The sequence below is a fragment of the Homarus americanus genome, unplaced genomic scaffold (assembly GCF_018991925.1).
Source record: "Homarus americanus isolate GMGI-L3 unplaced genomic scaffold, GMGI_Hamer_2.0 scaffold56009, whole genome shotgun sequence".
Lineage (NCBI taxonomy): Eukaryota > Metazoa > Arthropoda > Malacostraca > Decapoda > Nephropidae > Homarus > Homarus americanus.
The window spans coordinates 4,093,840-4,115,992 of record NW_024739542.1 but is presented as its reverse complement, the minus strand read 5'-3'; the positions used below and the strand labels follow the sequence as shown (position 1 = coordinate 4,115,992).

The following is a 22,153-nucleotide window of genomic DNA, read 5'->3' as shown; positions in this document are numbered from 1 at the left end:
CGTAAACCAACAAATAAAGATATATTGAGCTGAAGAAGATTTTTCAGTTTGCCTGCACGAGATAAGAGGCGGCCTCGAGACACAGACGTAGGAGTCGTGACTAGTCGTCGTCATCATAGTTTGTTGTCGTCATCGAAATTAAAATTAATAATCGTACTGAGAAGCTTTATCCATATTCCTCAAGGGATTAAATCATCGAACATTATGCTGTTGACTGCAAAATGATTAAAAATGATTAGATTATTTTATTTATTTATTTTAAAAAAGTATCATCCTCATTTAATAAAACGGGGTCGTATATTTTATTTTGATTTTTTGTTGGTCATATCCCGAGTGTAGCGCTATCATGATCAAACAGAGACCCTGCGGCAGGAAATTTGCCTCGCCAAAAGTAATCGCATTAAGCTCACTCTAAATCACATTATAAAGAATTCTATTCACTGGATGAACGCGGCCACAAATTGGTGTGTGTCAGGGCCGTGGGTGTTGCTATTCTTCTCTCCTGTTTCTCTCTCTTTTCTTTCTTCTTTAGTCTGTTAACATTAATTATTTCTTTATTTTCTATATTCAGCACACTACTCCCCTCTCTCTCTCAAACACAGAGATCAGACTATCATCCAGAAACACACACACACACCCACCACCCACACACACACACACACACACACACACACCCACACACACACACACCCACACACACACACCCACACACACCCACACACACACACACACACACACACACACACCCACACACACACACACCCACACACACACACACACACACACCCACACACACACACACACACCTTTCCTCTTCTATTTTCCCACACCCACCACCAAACCCACCTCCTCACACCCACCACCAAACCCACCTCCTCACCCACCACCAAACCCACCTCTCCTCACCCACCACCAAACCCACCTCCTCACCCACCTCCTCACCCACCTCCTCACCCACCTCCTCACCCACCCTTCTTCGCTCCACATCACGCATTACCTCGACTCCCACAATCATCTCCTCAATTTAACAAACAGTCGACTTCAACGTGGCCACTACTCCTCAATCCCTCTATGTCGAAAATACAATTCTTCTGGTGTTATTAAACTAATTTGTTCATTATTTTCATCATGGTTATCAGTGTTATTAGTTTTGTTCATGCTATTTGTTATTAGCATTATTATTATTGTTATTTTTAATATTATTATTATTATTATTAGTAGTAGTAGTAGTAGTAGTAGTAGTAGTAGTAGTAATAGTAGTAGTAGTAGTAATCAGCACAAGATATGTGAGTACGTCGAAGAATTTTTACTTGTGATATATATCGTTGATACATTTAGAAGTTAATCATGTGGTGGTTTCTCCCCTGGCAGGCCCCAGAAGAGTACACCATTGACATGAACACCAGCCACTCTGAGCACGGGTTAACGGAGACACGAAAGGGACTGAAATTTAGGGTGACCCGCGAGCACTTCCACAACGGCGCGATGAACCTGAAGTGCACTGCCAAGATCTCTAGCCTCTACTACAAGACTCAGCAGCACAGTGTTGATGGTCAGCTTACCTACAACGTGCCCGCCATGGAATCTCGCGACATACTTGCCTTGTCAGGTAAGTGAGATACATATTACCGTAGGATAAAAAAAGTCACCTATAAAACAAAAAAAAAATAAAAAAAATGGTAGTTTGATAACTTCTGAACCACCAGTAAGGCAAGTGGGTTTTCTAAGAGCCATGGAAGCGTAGTCTAGTTACAAATCTTTCAATACAGTTCATTTTGGACGAACACCAGGCAAGCTTGTTTGTTTTATTTGTCTCTGTTTATCCCAACAGTAACGGACGACCTGAATACAAATAGATTCGCGAATTGTGTAGCGAGGTAATGGTGAGTTAGTGAGTGAGGTTGGCGAGTTGTCTGTATTTTCTTAGGTTGCTCCTTAGGTTCGGATTACACACCTCACTAAACATGGGTGTGATTTCAATTTTCGAATGAGTTTCTTTTCCTTATGGGCAAAAAATCTCATTGGGTGGCTGCCTCGTCGGTCATTTCCGTCCTATATATCACATTATTAGTGGACAGCAAACCACTCGTCGGCTGGAAGTGGGAGGCCAAAATTATCACTTGTAGATCAGTAATAGATTTCCAAACAGGTCACTTGAAAGCTACATCTGTGTTGTGAGGTCAAAGTAGAGTCAAGTAGAGGGAATCGGACGAGAGAGAGAGAGAGACCCGCCGTCTTCCTCGGCCCAGGGAACAGTACATCAAAGACTCCTGGACAACTAACTTTCTACACCGCCACCGTCTTCCTCTCCTCAACACATCATTATTCAGGCTTTTTCTAATATGCCGTTAGATGACTCCACACGTAATAATTCTCCAGGTGTAAAATACAGGTAATTCGGCAATGCTTTGTCATTATCAGCTGTGTTCGGAATTTTCCTGTTATAAGTTAGGGCGAGGCACAGTAAAAATAGCACGACATTAGCTGGCATAAGTGGGTGTTCTGGGAAAGTAGCTGTAATCTTACTCTTGCAGTTTGCTTTCACGAGCAATACATTCGCGTCTTACGGAAAATGTGCTCATGTGGATTGTGAATATAGCCATGTGTGTGTGTGTGTGTGTGTGTGTGTGTGTGTTCTTGTTTAGTATGGTGATCACCGTGTCCTCCTCCCCCAGGCAGCAGCAGCAGTCTCGGGGTCGGCCAGCAACAACAGCATCAGCAGCTGGTGGTAGTAGTGGCACTGGCTGTTGTGATGGAGATGGTGATGACGTCCATGTTGGAATACATCCCCAGCTGACTCTCCAACATATCCAGCGCTCTCCAACACTCACCCCCCCCGCCGCCCTCAGTAGTTTAGCTTACTCCATATGAGACAAAACAAGAATATATTACCCTGGGTAGCCTTTTTAAGCGTACATTCCAGGAATTTCACTGTAATGTTTAGAGGATGCTGAAGCCCTCCCAACGACTTTCTAGTAATTATGATTAAGATGTTACGTGTACATACTGATTATTGGTCGATTATTTACAGTTAGAAATACTGACACTGTGTTTCAGAGCCTCAGTGGTAATCTGTTTATTCTGTGCTGCTGTTGGACGCTTGACATACTAGCCGCTTCTACGACACTCAGATAAATTCTTGATATCCCGGACTGGACTGTGGTGACGGAAGGACGCGAGAAGACACCTGTGTGTATGTTGAATTTAGATCTGACGCCACAGTTTCTGGAGGCTACAATATTTTTTTTTGTTTTCTGAACATTTCATGGTACTGTTGTCGGATAAAACTTCAATTGGTGACTTCTCAGCGAAATGAAAAATCAAAGAAAAAAACTAGCAGGAGTAGACTCCACCTTGTCTATGATGGTCAGGAATCTCCACAGATGAGTCCTTTATATGTGAGTATTGTTAATTTATAGCTCAAAGGACTTATATATTCAAAATAAGTACTATGCTTTAAAATGTAACTCAAACTTCTCACACGTGTGGAAAGATCTTATCACCTTAAAACAGAGGCAAAGTAACTGGCAATTATTGTTTTCATATTGAACTCCTTATCAATTTTGTGTATGTACATATATATATCCATCTTAGCTTAAAGAACTTACTTGAAAGTACTTATAGGCTTTAAAAGATAACTAAAGTATCTGTTAATGGTTTCCCTCCACCTTGAGGTGAAGGATGAAGAAACCCTGTAAGGTAATAATGTGATGATATACAAAGTCGTGATGTTTCTAATTTATAAGAAAACAACACTTAAGTATTGTCTGTATGTGTCTGTGTTTCATTTCAGCAGTTTATATTCTACCTTTGTAAAATGTGTGACAAAAATGAATCCTTGAGAAGCCTTGAAGCTAATGTCTATATATATACTAGTTTTCTCTTCCGCCTCGTCACCGTGTACAGTTAGTCACAGCTTAGGGTGACTTCAAGTAGTCATTTTATATAATACAGTATTTATCGATTATGTCGTTAGGTAATGTTTTATTCTTTTTTTTTTTTTTTACCTTAAATGTGGTGTTAAATGTTGGTAGAGCAAGTATTAACTCTACACCTTCCGACTGACATTGTCCGAATATTTTACGAGGATCGCACATAAATTATCCACATGTTCTGTAAATAGGAATAAGAATGATCTAAAACATCCATTCGTTTTCTAAATTGGAATAAGGATGATCTCAAATATTCAGTCGCTTTCTAAATTGGAATAAGAATTATCTAAAACATCCAGTCGTTTTCTAAATAGGAATAAGAATGATCTAGTCATTTTCTAGATAGTAATGTGAACTGTGGAAAATATACGTTGGTTTTCTAAATGGGAATATGGCTAATCTAAAATATGCAGTTCCTTTATCATGATCAGCTGTGACCAAACCCAAATAGATCCCGAGTACCTGGATATGGTTGGGTGTGTGTAAATAAGCACAATTAGCTTAGTCATGTTAATGCATGTCTAGAGTTCAGTTCACTACGGGAAGATATGAAAAACTTAACTAGTGAAAATGTACTAAATCTTATTATTATTCTTTACATTCAAGGAAAAGGCAAGGTATTATACAGCATTTTTCTTGCCAGCTAACAGGAGATGAACATGATCAGTCACCGAAGATTTCAGTAATGAGATTCAAAATTTAAGCCTTTGTGTGTGTGTGTGTGTGTGTGTCTCTAAATTTAATTTTTCGTGTCACTCCAACTATGAATTCCACCTGAACTTTAATACATGTCCAAGGTTCAGTTCAGAAGTACTATTTTGGTCCTTGTTTCATGGTCCATGTATACACACACACACACACACACACTCACACACACTCACACACACACATGCCATCCCTCAGTGACCTCCACCACCACTCACTCGCAGGGTTTGGCAGTGGACTACTGCACCATCATCGTCATCGCCACTTACTGCCATCGGCAGTCCCCTGCCCACCTCGCGCAATGCTGTACAGATGCCGCAGCTACTTCACTGCTGAGCAGTTGCTCCAAGTATATAAGGGATTCATTCGTCCTAACTTGGAGTACTGCTCTCATATCTGGGGTGGCTCTTCTTCTGTCCAACTATTAGATAGGGTGGAATCAAAGGCATTTCGTCTTATTAACTCTCCTCCTTTTGTCGACAATCTCTCTTCCCTTTCTCTTCGCCGCAATATTGCTTCACTCTCTCTCTTTTACAGGTACTTTAACGGGCAATGTTCGGTGGATTTGGCATCCTGTGTACCGCAGGCAAGGCCGTGGGTTCGTAACACACGTCTTGCCCGCGGTGCCCACCGTTTCTCTGTGGATGTCGGTCACACGAGAATAACCCGTTATAGTACCTCCTTCTTTCCTCACACAGCCAAACTGTGACATGCTCTGCCTTCTTCTGTGTTTCCATACTTTTACAATCTGTCTCACATTAAAAAGCTGGTTTTCCGGCATCTTCATAGTGTAGATTAACACAGTATAACATTTTTCTTCTCTATTTTCAATTTCTTTCCGTTCTTTTTTTTTGTCACCCAGGCTCCGTTGTGGGTCGTTTGACCTGTGCCCGGGTGGGCTAATTCCCGTAAAAAAAAAGTCCGCCACTACAACAAAATTCAGCCCATAAGAGCCCGCACTGATAGATATAAGAGCAGCACCATCCCATCTATTGTTAAAATAATAAACAACTCATGATTTATGTACGGTAGAGCCCTGTATATATATTGAACGTATATTATTATGTCTAAATCACATACGTAAGTTTGTATATTTTCAGCCAACGGCTGCAACTCTATTAATAAACCGTTTATTATTATTATCATTGTTATTATTATTATTATTACACACACACACACACGTTAAACAAAACACAAAATGCAGTACATTGTCATTTTTTACACATCGCAACTGACTCATTAATTTGTATTCTTCTCTGAGAACAAGTGACTGAGCTGTGCCATAGGAATGATGGTTATGAAATGCCCCCCCCCCCCAAAAAAAAATGAATAAATAAATAAATAAAATAAATCTTATCGTCCAACAAAAGCTGACTTAAGGCATTTACCAACTCGTACTTCGTTATATTGCGTGTATCCAAGGCGCTTCGTTATACCAAGGTCCGGAACTCACCTGTACACCATTTACGTCACACACATCACTAGACAGATTTGTTTTATGTAAATTGAGCCTTTGAAGATCTCTTGTCCAGTATCTGTTGTAAATAATTATGTTTACAATATTGTGTTTACCAATGAACGAATGAAAAATAAAACCAGTCCTTACAAACTGATGAAACAAAAATTTATATGTGTGTTTTTTACGTCAATCCTGTGAATGTGTTGCCTCAGGTACTCCAAGAAACGCTGCTTGATCTCTACTCCATATAATTCTCTCCTCCAAAACTGCCCCTCCAAACTTACACCCCTCAAACAACTTATTTCCTAAACTACTCCTCCTCCTCCTCCTCCAAACTTACCTCCTACAACTACTCGTCTCCTCCTCCTCCAAACCTAGGCCATAACACCACTCCTTCCTCCTGCTCTATTCTAACAAACTACTCCTCCTCCTCCTCCTCCTCCAAACTTACCTCCTACAACTACTCGTCTCCTCCTCCTCCAAACCTAGAGCCATAACACCACTCCTTCCTCCTGCTCTCTTCTAACAAACTACTCTCCTCCTCCAAACCTGCGTCAACAAACTCCTCCGTCCAGAGCAGCAACGATGATAAGAAAATGACATTGAAAAGACAACAACAAAACATAAAAAAAATAACATTTGTGGATCATCATAACTCCTATTGGTCAAGTCGGAAAAAACTAAAGAAAGAACGAAAGAAAGAAAGAAAATAATCCCAAAACAAATTGAAGATATGTGCAGTAGAAGTCACCCAAACACCCTTGACAACTGAAGCCAAAATACCATACAACAATAAATGACACTGTGTTACCTCGAGGAAAATAATGCGTCAAGGCTAAGAATGGTCAGTAAATCTTTTGTGGTGTCAGTCAGAGGAGATTGGAAAGGTTTTAGAATCTGGAGGGTAAGTTGTACCGATGGAAAAATATTGAAAATTTACAGACTAAGGATTAACTACTTTCAACATGTGATTAGGGATGAGAGAATTGTGTTCCGCATATTATTGGGTAAAATTTAAGGTATGGGAGCTAGGAAAATATGCAATAGCTGAAAGAATTGGTAAAAGAAAATATATTATTACGTAGTGGTGGGCCGTGGTAGCCAACCCTCAGAGGTAAAGATGGCTATTTGATTGGTTGATTGCATATCTTTATTTGTCATCAGTGAACAACCTTTTCACATTGTCCCCTCTTACCCTGCATCATACTCTCCCTCTTCACTCTACCTCACACTCATCCCTCTCACTGCCTCACACACTCCGTCTCTCACCCTCCAGCTGTGGTCGGGAGTGGGAGGGGGAGGGGGGGGACAGAGAACATAATAGCTCCCTCGGGATCAACATTATGGTGTGGTGTTTCCGTGTACTTCTAAGAGAGGGTCCCAGAGCTCACTGAGGGAGAGAGGGGAAGCATGAGAGTGATATAGCGTGTAATATATGATGTGAGAGAGAGAGAAAGAGAGAGAGAGAGAGCCAAGTCAGTCTAGATTAACGTCATTAAGGTGAATATCGTTAATCGTAACCCTACCTACAGGCACAGCCAGGTCATTTCCACTAGGTAGTCTTTGGCCCAACGCGCATATTTGGGCTAATTTGTATCATCTCAGGGGACAAAGGGGGAATATATTTTTTTTCTGAAAGCCCAATGTCCATGGTTCACAAAACTGATGAGGGTCATCTGGAAAATCTAGTTTCAGGCTATTTTGATGTTTCGAAAGCAACCAATATAGTGATGTTAGTCATAATCTATGAAAATAGATAGAGTATCATAATCCATTAACCATAGGGGCTATCAATATGATTCTTTAATGTAAACCACTGAGCTGATGATAACCTTTATAGTTGGATACTTTTCGTGACCCTTAGAGGTCAAGGTCATAGGTGAAGGTCAAGTCTAAAAACTGGCGATTTGGGGGGTTTCGGTGTAATTACGCCTTCCAATTAACAGAATATTATATCTGCACAGGATCTAAATCAATGTAAATAATGACTGAGTCTCTACTAAACTTAAGAACGTCTCAATGCTGCAACAAAGTTGTCATGGCAACAAATGCACGGGTACATGGTGAATAGTACTGTATGTGTGTCATAACTCGACACACACCACAGTACACAACTGTCAGGACGGCGACAGCGGACAAGCAATAGCTTATTCTCTTGTAGCGTCTAGTGACTCACTTGATTAATTAGTGCAAGGTGAACCCTGCGGGCAGTGCCACAAGGGGGTGTGTTAGATACGTACCGGTGTAACAGCCCAAAATATACCCCCTCCCGAGACTATACCCGGGGTTAAAGTGGGCTAGCCTGTTTTATACCCAGGGTATATTCTGGGCTAGTCCAGTTTATACCCCGGGGTATAAAACAGGCTAGGCTATAAAAAAACCTAGGCCAGATTATACCCCCCCCCCCCACACACACACACTCAGAAACCAGCCCTATCAGAGTTCTGTTTTGAACTCAGTGGTCTGGCTAAACTATTTTAATTTAAATTAAAAAACACTCAGATATTCAATTTTGATTTTATTTCTCACCTAGCCTAACCTAACCTACCTCTCCCACGGGACCTGAATTCACTTGTTCCAGCCCTAGTGGGGTAATACCACCCCACACCTCATTCCTAAGCCTCTCTCTTAAACCTATAAAATATGCTTTTCTGAAGTCTGTTACAATTCTATTATTTTCTTTCTTCTCATTTGTTAAGTTAAGGTCAAATCTGATGACTTTGTGATCGCTATTTCCTAATGTTTCTTAAATTTCTAAATTTGTAATGTATTTTATATATTACTTAATACTAAATCCAGTATATTATTCCCCCGAGTTACCTTATTTATGAAAAACACAAGGAGGTATAATCTGGACAGGAGAGATATAGTCTGGCCTAACCCAAAATATATAAATTATGATGGAAAAACTCTGGACATTGAAATACAGACTTATTTATGAAAAACATAAGGGGGTATAATCTGGACTAGAGAGGTATAGTCTGGGCTAGCCCAAAATATACCCCGGGGTATAATATAGCCTGGGCTATTTTATACCCCGGGGTATATTTTGGGCTAGCCCACTGTAACCCCTGGTATAGTTGGCGGGGGTTAATGTGGGCTGCTACACCGGAGCTAGATCAAGTGGTGACGATCATCCCCTGACAGCACAAGAGAGGCCAGTGTTTACGAGTCGTAAATACGTGGTAATGTTCGTTGTGAGTTAACAGCCCCGGAAAGGAACCAATTGCCGGCCTTTTCGGAGATCCTGTTAATTAACAACAACTCCTGTTTTTACCCTAGATTGTTTTCTATTTAATTAAGGGGTGGTGGCTCACCACCCCAGGATCAGACTCTATCCCTCACAGAGGGAGAGTGGGCGACCAGGACCGAAATGACCAAAGAAGTACCTCGTCCCGAAGTGGAGAGGTGCAAGAAACAACATTATCTAGACCACTAACAGACCGACAAATGCAAGACTTCCAGACAAGACCTGAGAACACCTGACTCATCAGGCATCAGGGCTCCTTTGACGGCATTAATGGATTTATTATAAGTAAATATATCAAGGCCGCCATTGGGGGACGTGACGAATGTTCGGCGCCTGAGGAACGGTGAACTGCAGGTCGAGCTCATGAACTCTAGTCAGGTTAAACACGCCATGAATCTTCAATTCTTTCATAATTATGAAGTAAAGGCCTATGTACCAAACGTCCTTAATGCCTACAAAGGGATTGTAGCCAGCCTCGAATTTCAGCACTTGAGTGAAGATGTTATTGTGGACGTTATAAAGGATCAAGACGTAGTTCCTGCTAGATCTTTCACAAAGAAAGTTGACGGTAACAGACGAAACACATGGCCAGTAACCTTGATATTTGGCAAGACACTCCTACCCCATCACATAGTGGATGAGTGTGAGAGGGTTACAGTGCGGCCCTACATCCCCTTTCCACTTAGATATTTTAAGTGCCAGCAGTTTGGGCACAACACCAAGTACTACAGGAATCCGCAGTATGTGTGCGTTGTGCCCATAACAACGTACATAAGGAAGAATGCACATCGACTACCCTGAAGTGTTACAACTGCAAGGTGGGCCTGAGGAAGGGAGGTAGGTGGGCCTGAGGAAGGGAGGTAGGTGGGCCTGAGGAAGGGAGGTAGGTGGGCCTGAGGAAGGAGCTGTGGTCCCAGGAAATATTATAACACACGAGAGGATTTGTTCACAAGTTTAAATGATTCTCAAAAATATAAATGAGAAATGTTGAAATGTATAAAAAATTTCGAAGCAAAAACATTTCCCAGAATAATGTTAACTTTACAAGTTTAAAGTTACATTTTTATAAGTTCACACAACAAACACATTGATGTTAGGTATAAAATCAGTTGTAATAATAGCTGTAATAACAAATGTACTAGCAGTAAAGTGTAGATGTAATAAATGATGTTACAGAACTCCTCGTAATAGTTACAAATATATATCGTATGTAATAACAGTTGTATTATTAGACAGCAGCATGTATAATAATACTTGTAATGCGTAAAAGTAACATTAATGGCGTTTGTAATACAAGTACTGTATTATAACAACTGTAAAAGTAATTGCAATGATAGCTTCACTAATAACTGTAATAGAATGAGTCATATTTCCACTGCTAGTCGATGCTTCTTCACACCTTGGACTTCAGGGCTGCCTCGGGTGACAGCTTCTTGGTGAAACCCTTCATGTGCTTATGACCCATACGGGAGAGGTCTACCAGGCCGTCCTCCAGAGTGCGCAGGTCCAAGTTGGTGCGTACGTCGAACCCCGCTTTAATAAAGCATTTTTCAGCTTTTAAACTGCTGGAGATACCACAGGCTATTCGACAGCCCTGTTCGGAACCTAATTCAAGATTCATCTGAAAGGCGACGAAAGATTTCAAATTAAAAAACAGTGTGTTTTTGAGCAGAAAACGAGGGTTTTCCGTGAAAAGAAGTAAAATTAACAGTCGGTATAAGAGATGGTCATTCCAGCTCCCTACAATGCTATACAAGGAAACTTAAGAAGTTCAAAGTACCACTTGAACACCTTGCGAAACTTGCGTCACTTACGAACATCAAACTAATATTAGAGTACTGTTGTCTTATGATCAGCTACGAGCAGCTACTGGTCTTCATTCCATTGTACAATGAAAAGTTCTAACTCTGAACTTCTTATAAGGTTTCTTGATAGACAATCACCAAAATACCTGCCGCCACCTCGATACCAGGAGATAAGTGCCGACCAAACGAGTGAATCTATCAACAAGAGCCAATCCTGTGCTTATAACTCATCTGTGATTGGCTCAACTTCATTTATGGTTAATAGACTTTTTATGGGTATTTTGTGTTCCTAACATGGCATCTACAGCAATGCTGAGTTGTAATAAATTAAATAATGTTAAATGTCTTATCAAAATGACTATAAACATTTCCTTCATGTACCAACAAGCAGACACATGTACAGTACATTTCTATCAAATAAATTTGGCTTGTCTCTCTGTCTACCTGTTCGTGTTCTTTATATCTCCACTACACCTGGTTCATTACCCACCTGCATCATCTTTAAAGTTACACCTCGGCGAGGATAGTCTGGTTGGAAACAGCCGCGCGTTAAATATTGGACCTGGTCTACTCCTGCATCCTGGAACACGTCCAACTGCCTCCATACTTTATTGACAATCAAAGCATACGATTTCTAAAAAATAAAAATAAATAAATAATATATATATATATATATATATATATATATATATATATATATATATATATATATATATATATATATATATATATATATATTTATATATATATATATATATATATATATATATATATATATATATATATATATATATATATATATATATATATATATATATATATATATATATATATATATATATATATATATATAGGTAGTAGGTAGTAGGCAGCTATCAACAACAAGGAGGTACTGCCGCCTGGGAAGATATTGGAAGCATAATGTGTTGTCTAATGGTAGACCCTGCTGCCACATGGCATCACGAAAATTGTGACTAAGTCCCAGGTTGCTGATCTGACTTTCTGCCTCATTTACACACAATTGCAGGGTCTTAATTGTTTCTCGTACTGTTGACAACACAACATACATATAGCGTTCCTCACTATTGATCTTTTTTCATTTTTGTATTTCTTTATGGTTCGTTATTATTATTATTATTATTATTATTATTATTATTATTATTATTATTATTATTTGTATTATTTGTATTATTATTATTATTATTTGCATTATTATTATTATTATTATTATTATTATTATTATTATTATTATTATTATTTGCGTTATTATTATCATTATCATTATTATTATTATTATCATTATTCTCAGTGTTGTCATTATTATTTCATTTTCGCCCCCCAGGCCCTGATGTGGGTCAGTGACTTGTGCCCAGGTGGGCTAATCCTGTAAAAAATAATAATAATAATAATATAACTAAAAAAATTGAATGGCTTTCTACTTTGGTCTGAATTATCATCCAGTGAAAGTCTTCATTCTTAAAATAGTTTTTGATATGCAAGAACAGGTAAAAAAGATGAATACTGTACTCCTCCTGTAGGTTACATACCTCAAGTTTAGTGCTGTACTTTGTCGCATTATATAGAAATGAATAATCAGCGGTGATCATGGAAGCTAATGACTGTGCGACTTGTTTCTGCGTGGCCTTCTCCCTCACCCCAACTGACATCCCCGACGCTAAGCTTCTCCTCACGTGGCCTTCATCCATTTTTGTCTTCAAGCTCATACCCAAGCCTAAACACTGTATATAAAACCATCACCTAGAAATTAAATACTCCTGAGAGACCACAAAAAGAATTAGTTATATTCCATGTCTTCACCGTTCATGGCCTTCTTCACCTTGCCTCTCATTTGTTAATATATCCTACACCAAATATAGCCATCATACCAGTATATCACCCTATTGGTAGTGTACAACAACTGAGGTGCGTTACTAGATTGTTCCTCGGGTAAAAATATCTGGCCTGAAAGTCCATAACTTCATCCAAGTTTTGCGGAGTCAACACGAAGAACTCCAGCTCGCTCGCCTCGCCCCACTCGGCCACCACGTTCTCCCACTTCTGTCTGAGATGGTTGAAAGTCGAGTCATCCAAGGTTGTTTAAAGTCAGTTAGTCAGTAACGTCAGTTATGTTAGTGTCTGGGACTTTGTTTACAAAAGAGGTGAAATTGTGGTGTTTAGAGTGATGTGAGTTGATTATTTATATATTCGTATCGTCAAAACATCTCATTAATACAACTATATACAAGCCATATATTATATAAACACAATAGGAAACAATTGTCAAAAGGTCTGTAGACAATGTGGGACATATTATGAGTTTCTATTTATCTGGGTTTTTTTATAATCTTTTTTATAAAGCATTTGTAAAACACTTTCTCAAGTTAGTCACTACAACGCACCTTTGTAAGCCATCGTCGCGCTGCCAGACGCTCCCAGCATTCTTGGAAAAATATCGGCTAATCAAGGTTAAAGAAAGTCGCCGAGATGACGATAATGAGGCGTACATCCTGAAGCACCTTGTGTCTCTCTTTTCTCCTTACACCTTTACCTAAATAAACTCACAGTTACATTGTACATCTTGGTTAAACTTTCACATGTAAACTTATTTTTGACAAACACTGTGTTCTTAAGCTGCGTCGTGACCAGTATATGATTTTCAAAACCTGACAAGAAAATTTAAAAATAAAATGGTAACTATTTCATTGTTGTACCTGAAATACCTAAGACAAACCAATGGACCCAATTCCCCTTTCAATTGTCACTCCCAGCGTTTCTTGCAGATTCTCCCAGAAAATACCAACACTCAGTAGACGCTAACTAGCATAAACTTATACTGGTTTCGTAAAATAAAAAGTTATTCATATATCTATCACTTGTTAACCTCATATTTCAACATATATTCAATTAATATTTCTTCTACACAGGCCAAGGTGCAAATATTACAAGGGAAATTACAATGGGATGAGGGAAGAGATGAGGGGTATCAACTGGCCTGACTTATTAAGGTACAAGAACGCAGACACTACGCTGAATATCATAACTAGTAAAATGACCCTTTTGATCGATAAATATATACCCAAGACCAAACCCAGTGCTTCTAAGAATACGAGGGGATCACTACACATGAACCATGCGGCGGTCGACAAAATTAAGAAGAAAACCCAGAAATTCAAGACGTGGGTTGGGTCAAACGATGAGCAAGACAGGAGGATGTATGCAAGAGCCAGAAACCAAGCAAAGATAGAGTGTAGGAGGGCTGAAAAGGAGTTCCAGAGGCTGGTTGCATGCGAGGTCAAGTCAAACCCAAAGGCGTTTTACCGCTATGCAAAGTCGAAATTGAAAACGCGAGTAGGAGTATCAGACCTGAGGCTTGAAGATGGTAGTTACGCAGATTCTGACCAGGATAAAGCTGAGGCATTGAACAGCTTCTTTTCCTCAGTGTTCACAAGAGAGGATGCAACTAACCTTCCTGCGTTTGAGGACAGATGGTTCGACACAGCACTGACCCACATTGTGTTCACAGAAGAGGGTATTAGAAATAAACTGTCCAGGCTAAAAGGTCCATAATAGTCCCGGACCTGATATGGTGCATCCTAGAGTGCTAAGAGAGCTGTGCAACGAGCTTGCAGAGCCCCTGAAGATCCTGTTTTGTAAATGCCTGGATGAACAAATGGTCCCCAGTGAATGGAAAGTGGCTTATGTGAGTCCTATCTTCAAGAAGGGCGATTGTCACTCCACGAACAACTATAGACCGGTGAGCCTGACCAGCATAATATGTAAAGTACTTGAAAGTAATATCAGAGATGCCGCGATGGAACATCTACTACGAAACAACCTTGTAAAAGATTGCCAACACGGTTTTATGCCGGGGCGCTCTTGCTTAACACAATTGCTCAAGGTATTGGATATTTGGACCCATATTCTGGAACGGGGTGGTAATATCGACAATATTTACCTAGATTTTGCCAAGGCTTTCGACAGTGTACCCCACGAAAGGCTGAAAATCAAACTGGAAGGGTACGGAATTCGGGGAAATGTCCTAGCGTGGATAGAAGACTTTCTACATGACCGCAAGCAGTGTGTGGTGATTAATGGCACGAAATCGTCATCTGTACCTGTAACAAGTGGGGTACCACAGGGCAGTGTATTGGGCCCGCTGTTGTTTGTTTGTTTCATAAATGACATGCCTGACGTTGTACACTCCTCCATACAAATGTTTGCCGATGATGGCAAGTTATTTCGGGAAATTAAGAACCAAGCGGACTGTGAAGAGCTGCAAAAGGACCTCTGTGGGCTCCAGGAATGGTCGAAGAAATGGCTGCTGAGATTCAATGTCACGAAGTGTAAGAGGATGCACCTGGGGCGTACCAACGGTAAGGAGGCGTATCATATGTCCCAACGGGATGAAGAAAATGTACTAGTTGAGACTGTATGTGAGAAGGACCTAGGTGTGTATGTTGACAATGAGCTGAAGTTCTCGGGCCATTGTGAGAAGAAGGTAAATCAGGCAAATAAATTATTGGGTCTTATAAGAAGGTCGTTCAGATATCTAGACGGTCCGTCCCTCGTAACGATCTTCAAGAGTGAAGTGTTTCCCCATCTGGAGTACTGTCACCCCGTCTGGTCCCCGATATATGCTAGGGACTGTCAGTTGGTTGAAAATGTTCAAAGGAGGGCCACCAGACTGGTGCCTGCACTTCGGCACCTCAGCTACCCTGAGAGATTGGAGCGCCTGAACTTGCCTAGCTTATACTACAGACGGGCAAGGGGGGACCTAGTTGAGGTGTATAAGCATCTCAGGGGTCACTACTCAGTTGAGTGTCCTTACTTGGAGCTGGCGGACGCTCGCCCCACAAGGGGTCACAGCTCAAGATTGAAGAAGCCGCAAGTCCAGAAAACCGTGAGGGCAAACTTTTTCGGAGTGAGGGTTGTAAACTCTTGGAACAATCTACCAGAGAGTGTTGTGACGGCACCGAGTGTGAGCTCTTTCAAGAGAAGACTTGACCAACACTGGAGCGGATTCAGGTACATTCAGGAGCCGGTGCATGCCCAGTATTTGCCAACAGTGCGTGACAGAGACGTGACCGATCGCCCGGGCGGCTAGCGAGCCGATCTTTTGGTGAAGAATATAAATGAAAAGAGACGTGACCGATCGCCCAAGCGGCTAACAAGCCGATCAGTGGCGAAGAGGATAAAAGTAAAAAGTAAAAAGTTGCGTACATTTTCTGTTGGCCAAATTACCTGTTTGTCATGACGTTATACTATCATTTAAAACATTTTTATGTCATCACAAATTCAATCTTACATTTCAATACATTTTCATAAATATTTATCGGATACAAACATTTAATGGTAGAAGTTACTTTCTGTTGTCATGATTACCCTAAGACATTTGCCGTCAGCTGACACAAGTCCAATCTGTTTACACGTCTAAAATATATGATAAAAGCGCATATAAGAACATAAGAACATAAGAATGGAGGAAACTGCAGCGGGCCTATTGGCCCATACTGGGCAGTCCCGTTTACACCCAACCCCTATTGCTCATATGAGCATCCAACCTATGTTTGAAGCAATTCAGCGTATTCGAGTTAATGATGATATTTGGTAACTTGTTCCATTCATCCACTACTCTGTTTCCAAACCAGTGTTTACCTATTTCACGCCTAAATCTAAATTTGTCTAATTTATAACCATTGTTACGAGTTCGCTCCTGGTTGGATAATATGAGTACCTTTGTAATGTCCCCTTTGTTTAGCCCTGTCTTCCACTTATACACCTCTATCAGGTCGCCCCTCGCTCTACGTCTCTCGAGGGAGTGCAAATTAAGATTCTTTAACCTGTCTCTATACTCAAGGTTCCTGATGCCCGGGATTAGTCTTGTCATTCTCCTCTGAATTCTTTCCAAGGATTCTATATCCATTCTGTAATACGGTGACCAGAACTGAACTGCGTAATCCAGGTGTGGTCTCACAAGAGCAAGATACAGTTTTAGGATGACCTCGCTAGTCTTGAAACTAACACTCCTTTGTATGAACCCAAGTACTTTATTAGCCTTGTTCCGAGCAAAAACACATTGTTTACTTGGCTTAAGGTTCCTACTTATCATTACTCCTAAATCTCTCTCGCAGTCGGATTTCTCTATGGCATCGTTGTTCATCTGGTATCTGGTTTCCCTGTTTACATCTCCTATACTGAGTACTTTACATTTGTCGACATTGAATTTCATCTGCCATTTTTCAGACCATTCGAAAAATTTGTTTAGATCTTCCTGTAGTTTTGCCGAGTCCTCGTCAGATTTGATAACACGTCCTATTTTAGTGTCATCAGCAAATTTACTTATGTTGCTGTCTATGCCGATATCTATGTCGTTTATGTATATAATAAATAATAATGGTCCAAGTACTGAGCCTTGGGGAACTCCACTTGTGACGTTGCTCCAATGGGACTTAGTGCCGTTAATGCTCACTCGCTGTTTCCTGTCCTGTAACCACGCCCTAATCCATGAGCTTCTACCTTTCTAATTAGTCTTTCGTGGGGGACTCTGTCGAAGGCTTTGCTAAAGTCGAGATATACCACATCATAATTGTGCCCCTCGTCCACTGATTCGAAAACTGATGAAAAGAATGTTAATAGATTAGTTAGGCAAGAACGTCCGCTTGTGAAGCCATGCTGGGAATCATTGATCATCACCAACGGTGCTTCTCCAGGTAATTTCGGATAGAGTTTGAAATGATTGCTTCCAGTAATTTGCCTACTATTGATGTTAGACTGATTGGGCGGTAGTTAGAGGATAGTGATCTATCCCCCTTCTTGAAAATCGGTATTACATTCGCTATCCTCCAGGATTCTGGTACTACACCTGTTTTTAAGGACATGTTAAACAACTTTGCTAAGGGCATACTAAGCTCTTCCTTACATTCCTTTAATACTCTGGCAAATATCTCATCGGGACCAGGTGACTTATTAGGCTTTAGTTTGTCTATTTGCTTACTAACATCGTTACTAGTCACTACTATCTCACTTAATTTGTTTTCTTCACTATCTCTGAATAGAGTCGGTGCCTCGGGTATCATGTTTAGATTTTCGGTGGTGAAAACTGTTGAAAAATATTTATTCAAATTATTGCTCATTTCTCCGTCGTTATCAGTGAGCTCGCCGGAGTCTGACCGTATTGGTCCAATCTTTTCTCGTGTTTTAGTTTGATACATTTGGTAGAATCCTTTGGGGTTTGTCTTCGCCTCCCTTGCTATCCTTACCTCATTATTCCTCTTTGCTTTCCTTATCTCGGTTTTAACTCTACTCGCCAATACCCTATAATAGTCCCGGAGGTGAATTTCGCCACGATTTATCCTTCTACCTATAGCCTTCCTTTGGCCAATGATGTTCTTTAAATAATTATTTATCCATTTAGGGTCATTGTTGTCTGATCTGAGTTTTTTGTATGGTATGTTCTGCCTTTGTGCATTAAGTAACTCACTATTTAAATTATCGTGGAACTCGGCAATCTCAGATCTCGTTATCAGGTCGGTGTCATCTGTCAGGTTCACGGCCAAGCGCGACACCCCCTCTCTCAGCTGCCTCTTTAAACTGTCAAAGTTTGCCCTTCTGAAATCTGGTACTTTAGTGGAATTTTCCTTACGTCTGCCCTGAAAATCTAACTGGAATCGAATTTCTTTGTGATCGCTGTTTGCAAGTTCGTTCCCTACCTCGACATTGCTAATGAGGTTTTCTCTGTTCGTCAGAACTAAATCCAGTATATTATTACCCCGTGTGGGTTCGGTTATATGTTGACTTAGGAAACAGTCCTGGATCGTCTCGAGAAAATCCTCTGATTCTGAGTTACCCGTAAGGACAGTCCAATCTATTTGGCCAAGGTTAAAGTCGCCTACTATACAGACTTTGTTGTGTATGGAAGCCCTGCGCATTTCATCCCAGATAAGTCGCTCATTGACGCTATCAAGATTGGGGGGTCTATATATTACCCCTGTGATTAATTTTTCCCGACCGTCGCTTAATTCTATCCAAATTGTTTCTGTATTCCTCTCAGTTTTTATTTCCTTATTTATTTCACACTTCAGATTATCCCTAACATAGATTGCTACTCCGCCTCCTTTCCTGGTCTGCCTATCGGTATGGAACAGTTTGTAACCCGCAATTTGGTATTCGACTGGTAATTCACGTGTGTCTAGGTTGATCCATGTTTCAGTGAATGCAATTATATCGATTTCTTCGGTACATACCAAGGCCTTAATATCATCCATTTTGTTTCTCATACTTCTACTGTTCGCGTAGTATACATTTAAGTTAGTCGTGTTCTGAGTCCTTCCCTTACCGCGTTTAGTTTTAAACTCCCTGTCTAATTTAGTTTTGTCATCATTCCTAACACTATTTCCCTGTAATCTTTCGCCTTGTTTACCCGCTCCCACTGCAGTCTCCTCCACCCCCGTGCTCCTATGTTCTCTTAGCAGTTTAAAGACTTCGATATCTTTTGAACTGCCCCCTCTAGAGCCCCAGCCAGGGTTGCTACTCCATCCCTAGACAGGTGCACCCCATCCCTAGCATAAAGGTCCCTTCTGCCATAGAAGTTGTCCCAGTTGTCAATGAATGGGACTGATATTGACTTGCAATATCTGTCAAGACGGTCGTTAACACCAACTGCCCTTGACAACCATTCACTGCCAACTCTCCTTCTAGGCAGGACACCGCATATGATAGGGATCCCTCCCTTAGTCCTAATACGATCTATGGCTGCCTTGAACTTATCAAGAAGTTCCTCGCTCCTACACCGGCCAATATCATTGCCTCCTGCACTGAGGCAGATAATGGGTTTGTTCCCATTACCAGACAAGATATTGTCCATCCTGTCAACTATATCCCCCACCCCAGCTCCTGGCAAACACACCCTCATCCTATTTTTGTTTTTACCACAAAAGGCCCTGTCCATGTACCTTACCTGTGAGTCACCAACAATTAAAGTTTTTATACCTTCCTTGTCATCCCTGCCCCTGACTGTACTAACGTCCAATTCGTCTATCAAGGGACTGAACGGGTTGGTACACTTAGCTGTTGTTGTCGTTGTTGTCGTATCCTTCGAGTGCTTCTTGACCACCAGCTTGGTCCTCCCACTACTCACGACTTTCCACTCGTTTGATTTTTCGTCAGACACTGGCTTTACTCGTCCAGCCTCTCCTTTTAACTTCGCCAGCTCTTTCCTTAATTTCAGGTTCTCCAACGTGGCCCTCTCAATTTCTAACTTGGCCCTCGCCAATTCTTCAGTGGACCACTCCAGTTTGGTCAACAAACTCTCATACCCAAGACCGCACATATCACTGGCCATATCTGATAATTATCCCTCTGGAGCTAACCCTGCCGTGACCTTTTTACCAAATACAGTAAAAATATAAAACTCATCATACTAAGTTCAAGTATTCAAAAACTAAAGATAAAATATACAAGAGTACAGCTGAAAGTATAACCTTACCCTCTTTGTCCTGAGAAGTTAGGTTGGCTGGGACTCAATGAAAGTGAACACGAACTTTCAACCTGATTATCAACTATCAGCTCCTGTCATGCATCACTGATAAAGTTAAGGAAAACCTAATCAAATCATTACCAGTTAGATAAGGGAAGAGCTGAGCAGTCCTGGTAGTAGCTTCACAGACCTCAACAGCACGCCTGAATAATCTGAGTTACCTAAAAATGAAAAAAACCCAAGAAACATTTAGATTTCCCCAAATATACCAATAACAATGTAATTACCTCATATTTTGATTAAAATATAAATGTATAAAAAAATATGCATGTAACACATAAGCTTCAGCAAAGAAGAAATGGTTATAGAAATATAAACGGTGTGTTATCCTTCATCTCATCGTCGCTGGCAACCTCCCCACTAAACGGGAGCAGAGTTGACGCATCATGTATTTTTGTGTGTGGAGCTCTGCTAGTAGCTGATTAGTCTTCAATTAGAATATGACTCCAATGTATGTGATCCACTGACCTATATATGCTACTGGTGAATGTGATGTATTTCCTTCTTTGTGTACGAACCTCTGTCCTGCGTGGCAGTGAACAGTGGCATTACCCACATGAATCTGACCTATATATAGTGTCAATGAATATGATGCATTCTTTGTGTACGAACCTCTGTCCTGTATGGCAGTGAAAAGTGACATTACCCACATGAATCTGACCGACGTATATGTATGTATGTGTGCGTGTGTGCATGTATATGTGCGTGTACGTGTATATGTGTATGTATATACGTATATGTATGTATATGTGTGTGTGCGTGTTTACATATAGGTATATGTACTGTCAATGAATATGATGCAACTCTTTGTGTACGAACCTCTGTCCTGCATGGCAGTGAACAGTGACATTATCCATTTGAATCTGACCTCTATACATTTATAGTTGTTAATGAATATGATGTATTTCTTTGTGTGTGAACCTCTGTCCTGCGTGACAGTGAGAAGTGATACCACCCTCAGTGTCAAGACCTGACTGAATTACTCAGAATAGGCAAACTGTACTACAAGCTCTGCCAATAAATTTGTTAAACTAAAACTCTGCTAGTAGACACTGCCCCACTCTTGATACCGTTGATTAGAGCGCGTGATAGTTGCCAATTATTACAATAAACATTATGACGTGCAATGATCTGCCCGTCTGTCTGTCTGTCTGAGGAATGTAGCCTGACTATCGCATGCTTGCGTAGTGTCAACAAAGGCTGTAAGAGACTGCTCCTTAAATTCGTATTTCTGACGAATTCAGCGAGTCTACCAATCCCAGCCTGTGCAGACAACTATAGTAAGACCCAGTTATCAGCACAGTGGCATATATATTTTTTTTTACTTTTGGACTTTTGTCATTTTTGGGGGATAAAACATCTGGTCCTACCACCAGATCCCTCTGAGCAAAGTTTTTCAAGTTTGCACATGCGCAATGTGATAGTGTGACGTAGCAGTGACGTCATTACCACTCCACCTGACTGCAG

General features: G+C 40.6%; 2 protein-coding genes across 2 annotated transcripts in view; one reads left to right on the top strand and one right to left on the bottom strand.

The window, feature by feature from the left end:
- Positions 1 to 4,845, top strand: part of LOC121874884 — a 113,881-nt gene extending 109,036 nt beyond the window's left edge. The window contains exons 5-6 of the mRNA XM_042379204.1: positions 1,372 to 1,609; positions 2,676 to 4,845. Of these exons, the coding sequence (XP_042235138.1) occupies positions 1,372 to 1,609; positions 2,676 to 2,797 (360 nt within the window). The 3' untranslated portion in view covers positions 2,798 to 4,845. The remainder of the gene's footprint in view (positions 1 to 1,371; positions 1,610 to 2,675) is intronic.
- A 1,725-nt stretch (positions 4,846 to 6,570) lies between these two features.
- On the bottom strand, positions 6,571 to 20,721 carry LOC121874883. Its single transcript, XM_042379203.1, has 6 exons — positions 20,636 to 20,721; positions 13,551 to 13,699; positions 13,084 to 13,213; positions 12,699 to 12,890; positions 11,642 to 11,785; positions 6,571 to 10,967 (listed from the first exon to the last, which is right to left on the bottom strand). The coding sequence occupies exons 2-6, from the start codon at positions 13,655 to 13,657 to the stop codon at positions 10,740 to 10,742; spliced, it is 801 nt and encodes a 266-aa protein (XP_042235137.1). The 5' UTR covers positions 13,658 to 13,699; positions 20,636 to 20,721; the 3' UTR covers positions 6,571 to 10,739.
- Between the last annotated feature and the right edge of the window lie 1,432 nt (positions 20,722 to 22,153).

Excerpts from the sequence above, each read along its gene's own strand:
- LOC121874883 (XM_042379203.1), bottom strand. The coding sequence starts at position 13,657 with ATGTACGCCTCATTATCGTCATCTCGGCGACTTTCTTTAACCTTGATT. Across the intron at positions 13,214-13,550 it reads CGCGACGATGGCTTACAAAG|ACAGAAGTGGGAGAACGTGG; the intron begins GTGCGTTGTAGT and ends CAACCATCTCAG. Across the intron at positions 10,968-11,641 it reads TAACTTTAAAGATGATGCAG|ATGAATCTTGAATTAGGTTC; the intron begins GTGGGTAATGAA and ends GTCGCCTTTCAG.